Below are 8,437 nucleotides of genomic sequence, written 5' to 3'. Positions count from 1 at the left end.
CTTGAGCCCAGGAGTTGGAGGTTGCTGTGAGCTGTGATGCCATGGCACTCTACCCAGGGGGATAGCTTGAGGCTCCGTCTCAAAAAAAAAAAAGAGCTGAAGCTTACTTCTGCGCTATTTATCAAAATAAAGATGTTTTAGAAAATCACAAATTTATTTTACATACGGTAAACATACAAATTACAAATTCAAACCCCGTATAGCAGGACTGCTTGGCGGGAGGTGGGCCTCATTCAATACAAAATTTCTTAGAAATTATTCTGTATTGTACTTCCCTTTTGACTATTTAGATGGGCTGTTTGTGGTCCCAGAGAGCAGGTTTCCTTACCATGCTGTCTCATGGGACTCTGGGAAACTTCGCTGGAGCCTTTACAGGGTTATAATTCTACGTTAGTGATTTGGAGCGCAGCATGAAGCACAGAGCCTGCTGAATATTTCTGTACTTTCAGCTGTTGCATTTCCATTTCCATAACACAGATTTCTCCTTTCCCCGGGTAGGGTGGTATTACTCACAGTTCCTAATTCCTTACGTCTCTCCTTTCCCCACTGCTTGAAAAGCAGACTGGAATAGACATAAATGAGCAACGCACGCCAGAACGGCTGATTAGATGTCTCTGCCCTCTCTCAACTCTAAGCCCTCTTCTCAGCGATCAGCCTTCAGATCAGGTGTTCAGGAATATTTTTTCTGAAATAAAATGAAATTCACGGGTGAAAAAAGGTGCCGAAGATTGCACCCCAAAATATGCCAGCACTGGTTAATATTATTTGCTTGCAGCTTAGACTGAGCCACCAGCCACATTTTCCCCCGTGAAACCTGAGCCAACGGCAAACAGTGGAGGTTTTCATCCTTCCCTCCCTGACACTGTTATTGACATCTCAGTTACTAATGTGGAATTAAAGAGCAAAGCAAGGCGGAAACAGAAAGCGACCTTGCTCCCAAACAGCAGTTTGATTTTGCTGACAAGAGCCCCGGCCTCCAGATCAGAGACCCATGTGCAAAGCCTGGCTCCATCACTTCCAGCTCCGGTGTCCTAGGAAGGCGGGACGCTTAAGCCCCAATCTCTCACTGGGGCTAAGGGATGTAGTATTTCCTACTTCCAAGGGTACCTGTTGGGGTTAAAGGATGTGAGGATGGCCCAGGTTTAGAAGGTACTTACCACCACCTCCCCAGTGTCAGTCCTGAAGGCAAGCTCACCTGTCTCCCACAGAAGCTGGTTAGCCAGGCACATCCTGCTGTCCCCTGCTCAGTGAGGTTAACGGTCTGCCCAAGCTCACACAGCAGATCAGAACTGAATCTCCTGGCTCTGGGTACCCTCTGATGCATGGCTCCCTCTGACTGTCCACTGGCAAGTTGGTGCCCCAGCCGGTACCAGAAGACACTCACTTCCCCAAGCCCAAGCCGGGGAGGTGCTGGAGACAGGAATGTCCCTGCCTGAGTAACTTTCATGGTGTTTCTTCTTTGCAGGGGATGCCCCTTTCTGTACCCCTGAGCAGCACAAGGAGTGTGCAGAGCCTGCCCTAGGTCAGTACGGGGGCTGGGGGGAGGGCAGAGGGAATGAAGGGGCCAAGGGCCTGAGATTGAGATCATAGAGGCCATCTGGAAGGGAGGAGGAGCGTGGGTGGGAGAAGACAGACCCGGGTGAGAGGAAAGAGGCTGAGCAGGATGGAGAGATAGGAGAGGGAGATGGAGAGGAGGAGAAAGAGAAGGACGGGAGGCAATTGGTGCAAGGGATGAAGGCGGGAAAAGGGACTGCGGGGGAGAAAGGAGGTCCAGAGGTAGAGGTGGAGGAATGGATTTCAGAGGAAGGGGTGCTCAGGAATGCAGGGGAGAGAATAAAGATGGAGAGAGGATGGACAATGGAGTTTGGTGACACCTCCCCTTACACACTCTAGTGGAGTGACACCCCCCCCCTTACACACTCTAGTGGAGTCCACAGGAGGACAAGGTTATTCCAAAGCAGTCCCATCTTTCCCATGCTCTTTTGAGACCCAGGGATGTGAGGGAAGACAGGCCAGGTGAGGCCAGGTTTTCGTTCTGTATGTGCAAATGGGAGGAACAGAGCAGCCCCCCTCCTTTCCAAGAGCCCTGCTGGGCGTTTGTGGTTAGAGTTCCTGGGCTGGATCCCCATCTGGAAAACCATCAGGGAGGGGAATGGCACAGAGACGCTGCAGCCCCCAAGCGAGATCCATTCCACACGCCTGGCTCTCTCTGGACCCTAATCAAAAAGAAGCAGAGAGAATTTTAAACAACGTGCTCTTGAGTTTGTTCAGCAGCTGCACTTGGGGGAGCAAAGTGGGGCAGCACTGGCCTCAGGCCCAGATGCCCCCAAGAGGACTAGAGAGGGGAGGCCAGGCTGAGAAGAGACAGGGTGACTCCCAATGGGTGCAAAGACTGAATAATAAACAAGGGACGCCAGAAATAACTGAGGTTACTGGAGGATGGAGTCAGGGGGGAGGTCAAAGAAAAAAACTCTTCTGACTCTTGTTAAAACAGTTAGGCAGACTTTACTCGGGGCTACTACACAGATGTTGGGACTGTTACAATAGGGGACAGAGACATGGTTCAACTCAGATTACAGCAGAGATAACTGGGGACTCAGCCATCAAGCAGGGTACCGGGTTAGTAGATGGGAAATTACCTGGAGAGATGATGTCTCATCCATGGTAGGGGGTTCTTGCTAAACTAACTTAGGATTCTTGTTGAAGGCAGACCAGGCGATCAGATATCTAAGGTAGGGGACTCTCTCTACACTGACTTTAGCAGGAGTCTTGCTAAAACTGAGCTAGGTGGGCCCAGCAAGGATGGGATCCAAGGTCAAGGCCTAGATGACAAGAGGGCTGGCTAATGATGAGCCTAGCTGATGTTTGATCAAGAAGGGTTCTGCCTTCTCTCTCTGTCAGAGGATGTGCATTAAACCACATCGTCTAAGTGGAAGAAGAAAGGAGAGGGAGGAAGAGTTCCAGAAGCTGGATGTTGAGGATCTTTGCCTCCATCCTAGCCCAGTAGGCAAGGCAGTTAGGCATTGGCTAGGAGGAACCCCAGCTGGAAAACCACAGAGCCCTAGCTATCTGGTAAAACAGTCTCCCATGTCTGCTTTAATGGTGGCCCACTCTGTGGATGGGAACACTGAGGCTCAGCGCAGAGGAGAGAGTCCTGGCAAGTTGAAGAGGCCGGGAATCCTCTGGATCCCATTCTGCAAAAGTGGTGACACTTCAACAACTTTTTAGAAGTGAAATAGCAGTAAAAGGAAGCAGAAGGAAAACAAGACCAACCTAAGGCAAAGGCACAGTTGCCCTAGCTCAACATCCCTACACCTCCTTCCATATCACTTCCCAGCCGCTAGAATCCAGCTGCCAATCACAGCCCCAGGACCTGACTAAGCCCCTCCCCCCTCTCCCCTGCAGGTCTGCTGGCAGAAAAGGACAGCAATTACTGTCTCTGCAGGACACCCTGCAACCTGACTCGTTACAACAAAGAGCTCTCCATGGTGAAGATCCCCAGCAAGACGTCAGCCAAGTACCTGGAGAAGAAATTCAACAAATCAGAAAAATATATCTCGTAAGTTAAGTGGTCATGGTAGGCAGGGAGAGGGGAAATGCATCAGGAGGAGACTTGGGGCAGTGGAGGAGGAAGGCCAAGGTAAGAGGTTAGTTCAACTCAGAAGGCAAAGATAAGCAAGACGCAACCCCTGCCCATAAGGAGCTTGCAGTCTATGGAGAGACGAGTACACAGCTGAACAAGGGTTAGAGTGCTGTTGGCTCCAGGAGAGATGCGGACGGTGTGAGAGAGTGAGAGGTTAACTGCAGCTGGCCGGGGGAGGGCACGGAAAGCTTCAGAGATTTTTTAGGAGTTGCCCGGGCGGACCTTGCAGATTCTGTTTCCTCTGCCTGAAATACTTTTCCTCCCAACTGAGAGTTTCAGGAGCAAAAATGAGAGGTTATTCTGGGACAGGAACGAAAGGAAGTGGAGTCCAGGTTCTGTGTGGGTAACGTGGCCTTTATTCACTTGGGTGCGAGCAGGCTGGTTCAGAAAAAGAAGTCAGCACGTGGGTTAGGGCGGGGTGGGAATATAAGAGTTGGGGGGGACTGGCAGGGGTGGGAACATAAGAGTTGAGGGAGAATTGGCTCACTCATTCCTTCCTGGGTGGGACGTTCTCGCTTGGGCAGGTTTTTCACTAACTGGTTTTTCATTAAGCAGATCTCCATTTAAATGTCACCTCCTCAGACGGGTAGCTTAGGCCCCCCCTTGTTCCTTTCTAAGTACCCTGGCATTTTCCTTTATGACACCACAGTGTGTAATGATACACTCTTGTCGTTTCCTTGTCTATCACCTGCCTGCCCAGATAGAGTGGAAGCCCCCTGAGGGGAGACACCTGTCTTTTTTTGTTTTCTGCTGCCTACCAGGTACTAATGGAGTATCTGTCACAGCACCCAAAAAATGCATTTTAACAGAATACGGGAAGGAAAGGTATGGGGGAAGAGGGGCGCCCAGGCAGAGCGAATCAGCACAGAACAGATGGGAGAACCACAAAGGGGAAGGCAGAGGGAGCTGGAGGGTATACAGGGTGCAGGGAGCGGGCTTATCCCAAGGCAGTAGGCAGCCTCTGAAGGACTTTCAGAGCCAAGCGACAGACTCAAATTTGTATTTCAGACCAGCGTCCCCTGGTAGGATGGACCCTCTGCAATAACGGGAATGTTCTATAGCTGCCGTGTGTGCAACATGGAACCCACTGGGCACGTGTGGCTGTTGAGCATTTGAAATGTAGCTTGTGTGACTGTGGAAGGGAACTGTAATTGTATTTAATTTGAATCAACTTAGCAGTCTTAGGAAGATCCTTCAGGCACAGTACAGAAGACGGGTGGGAGCCAGATGGGAAGAAGGGAGCCTGTTAGGAGGCAGTTGCCACAAACCAGGCAAGAGATGTGTTTCTTTGAACGGCTTCTCCGTGAGCCCTGAGTGGAGAGAGAATTTGCTCCTCTCTTCCCCAGCCACTCCCTCTTGCCAACACAGTCCCCCAAAACCCTTTCTGGGACAACTTCTGCTCAGCAGGTTGAGAACAAAGGGGCCGTGAGGGTAGTGTGAGCCAAATTAAAGGAGACACCAGGCGTCGCTGCATGGCAGACAGTGGGCAGGCTGTAATGACTTTCACTGCCAAGATGTGTCCCGCTACACACCTGCCCAAAGGAGCAAAGTGAGCAGCTGTGCTTCTGCCAGAAACATCCACCCCCACCCCCAGGCAGACAAAGGTTTGCTCCCTAAAACCCTTCCCTGACTTTGGCAACAGACTCAGCAATGCCAGGGCAGGGCCTCCCACAGCAACAATGCCAGGAAGAATTGTTAGAATGCGGGAGATCTTGGGAGTGGGCAGGGGCCAGCCAGAGGCCAGCCGTGGCAGGCACCACAGCTGAGACGAGCCTTGTCGGGAGATGACCAAATTCTTCTTCATGCTAAGGACGCAGGCAGGCCCTATGCAGGCTCAGAGACTGAGAAGACAGGCAGGACTCCTGGAAGGGTGCAAAGAGAGGGGAGAGGTAGAAATAAAGGGCAAAAGGGGGCAGCTGATGTAGGTCCCCAGTCCTGGACGGGGGGTCCGGACTCTTGGTTTCAGGGTCCAGCTCTGCCACTAACCAGCTCGAACTTCAGGCAAGTCGTCTCACTCCCTGGACCACTGTTTCTCCATCTTTTCCGTGAGAAAGCTGTGACAGCTGTCCCCTGCGAATGCCCGTGGTTCTAACCACATTTGGTACTGAATATTCCCTCTGCAGAGAGAACATCCTTGTTCTGGATATATTTTTTGAAGCTCTCAATTACGAGACAATTGAACAGAAGAAGGCATATGAAGTCGCTGCCTTACTTGGTAAGTTGGACAAGTTTGCACATCTCACAGAGGCTGGGAGGGAGCAAGGGAGGATGGGCCAGTGGGCTGGCGGAGGGGGATGGGGAAGGGGGGGTCGGGGGTCAGATGGATATATACACATGGCTTCCTGAGGAGTCTAGCCTTTTAATTTCCTAACCAGTCCCCCTTTCCTTGCTCCTGCCCCAGAATGGGAAGAAACCAAGTGTGGTGGAGATTTCAGGCTCTGTTCATCCCCCAGTCTGGGTCTCTGTTTCCCCATCTACACAATGAAGAGTGTAAGCTCAAAGGTGTCTCGGGGCCGGTCCAGCCCTGCCCTCTGGGATTCCATGGTCTTCTGCCCCTGGGTTGGAGTCAGAATCTAGAGCCCCAAAGGGAGGAAGGAGCTGTCAGGCTGGGGGCGGGGGGGAAGGTGGTTGCCAGGCAGGGCACTGTTGGGGCCCCATGGAGCTTCGCCTGGAGGGCAATTTTGTGGCATTGGGAATGCCAGATGTTGACCCCTGGACCAAGAGTCCTTTATCAAACACAAATGAAGGGCCACTTCCCCAGATACTTACAAAGCTGCCTGCCACCGCAAGTTCCCAGGAGTTCCCTGGCCCATGGGCACATAATGGGAGTTCACTTCAACCTTGCCCCAGCCCAGCCCCAAATTCTCAAGATGCCTGAGAGTAGACAGTTAAAGGACCTGCCCCTCAAGCCCTTCTCCAACTCCCACTCACTCTCAAGAAAGGATCTGACACCTGGACGTTGGCTTCCTGAGCTGAACCAGGTGAGGGCAGCATCCCAGGAGGGACAGGTGCTCTCTACCTGGATGTATAAGAGAAGAAATGGCTTTACATCCAAGGGCCGCTGCGTACCAGCTGTGAGAATACAGGCGAGTGGCTTCGCCTTGCTGAACCTCAACCCACTTTTATGAGTTTGTTGTGATTGTTAAATATGATAAACCCCTGGCCCAGAGAAGGGCCATAAATAATAGTTTCTGGCACCTGGACAGTGACCATGCCAGGGACTTAAGACCAGCTGGTGTGTCCAGGGGCTATCTGAGCATTTCTACACTTCCTCCAGGAGGCTGGGGAAAGGGCCACATCCCGGTCCCCCCTGAGTTAAGGTGGCCGTCACTCAGCATCATAGGTCATTGTGGCCAAAGGCACTGACCATGCCCTAGGCCCCGCAGTAGAGGCCATATACCAGAGATAGAGGCCTCTCACCCACCTGCTGCCACCTGCCCTGTGCTGGCTCAGACCCATTTCCTAAAGACGACTTAGGATACATGTCCTCCTGTCCCCTTCCCTTCCCTAGCACAGACTCAGAGTCATTCTCTCTCTCTCTCTCTCTTTCTCTCTGAGTAAGGAGGGTCTGAGCTCTGAATCTGTCACATCCACATCACATATGAGGATGAGCTTGTTCCCAGCATCTTGTTCCCACCCAGAATAGCCTGAGGCTGAGGAGATGGTGCTGCCATCTGGACGTGCTATGATGACAGCGTGTGTGCTCAGGCGCCCTCAGCAGCAGGCCCAGCACGCCCTTCCCTCAGTGTCATGTGGCCCATTCTCACCTCCCAGTGTCAACGCACATGTGAGCTTCCGGGGCACTCACGCCACCCATGGTGCACCCACCCCAGCCTGCACATGCACACACCAAACCTGTGGGTCCACAGGCCACACACACCTGGCCACACCCACACAGCCCACGGCTGGTCACACAGCTGCCGAGACACATCCATGCACACACAACCCTGGGCAGACAGGCTGCATGTCACCCACCCACTGGCCCATGTCACACACAGCACACCCACTCCTGCACACCCACACAAGCCCACACACTCTCTTTCTCATACACACACTCAGTGTGCCTAACCCGGGTAGAGATAGCCACTGATATAAAACCATCAACAGCCAGACACTGGCCTGCTTCTGCACAAATACGGGTATGCACACCCTGAGCCCTGGAACATGCCCTTCCATACTCCGCTGCTGCAGACTCCCACTGCACACATACAAACACACACCTCACACGTAACACTCACATCTGCAGGAACACACACCCCAGAAGCCTCCATTAAAGACATTAGCAAGAGCAGTGAGGGAGGAGGGGGAAAGGAGGAGCCGCTCTGAGCCCAGCACCCTCCCCACCATCTCTGCTGTTCACCTGGAGATGTGGCAGGGCCCCCAGGCAGCCATAGCAGGGGACAAGTGGCCCAGATCTACCCACCAGAGAGTTCTCGGACCAAGAGGTCAACCTGGCATCTCCATGGAACTGTTCCCCCACCACCAGTGTGCCCTCATGTGCAAACTCCCTTGGGTATCCGAGCTGGGAAGGGCTCCACAGTCCATCTCCTCCAAGCCCCTCCAACCGCCACTGCCACCAAACATCCCTTGGAGGCAAAGCTACTGAGAAGGTCAGGGTTCATCAAAGCCACATGCCAACAGTGGTCAGTCCCCAGACCCAGAGCTTCAGAGCCCTTTGCTACCACACTGCCTCCAGAGCAGAACGTCTTGGGCTTTTAGGGGGTCAGAACCCCTTTGAGAATCTGGTAATAGCTATGGACTCTCCTACAAGTGCCCAAGAGCACACGCAGTTTG

General features: G+C 52.7%; 1 protein-coding gene across 2 annotated transcripts in view; it reads left to right on the top strand.

Annotated features, from left to right (window-relative positions):
- The window catches only part of ASIC2 (acid sensing ion channel subunit 2), a 1,089,542-nt gene that overhangs the window by 1,074,807 nt on the left and 6,298 nt on the right, over positions 1-8,437 (top strand). For both annotated transcript variants that reach the window (XM_012809736.2, XM_003797192.1), the window contains exons 5-7: positions 1,466-1,522; positions 3,406-3,559; positions 5,767-5,858. In XM_012809736.2, the coding sequence (XP_012665190.1) occupies positions 1,466-1,522; positions 3,406-3,559; positions 5,767-5,858 (303 nt within the window). The remainder of the gene's footprint in view (positions 1-1,465; positions 1,523-3,405; positions 3,560-5,766; positions 5,859-8,437) is intronic.

This window comes from Otolemur garnettii, unplaced genomic scaffold, assembly GCF_000181295.1.
Source record: "Otolemur garnettii isolate 467f Iridium unplaced genomic scaffold, OtoGar3 scaffold00112, whole genome shotgun sequence".
NCBI lineage: Eukaryota > Metazoa > Chordata > Mammalia > Primates > Galagidae > Otolemur > Otolemur garnettii.
This window is presented reverse-complemented; position numbering and strand designations above follow the sequence as displayed.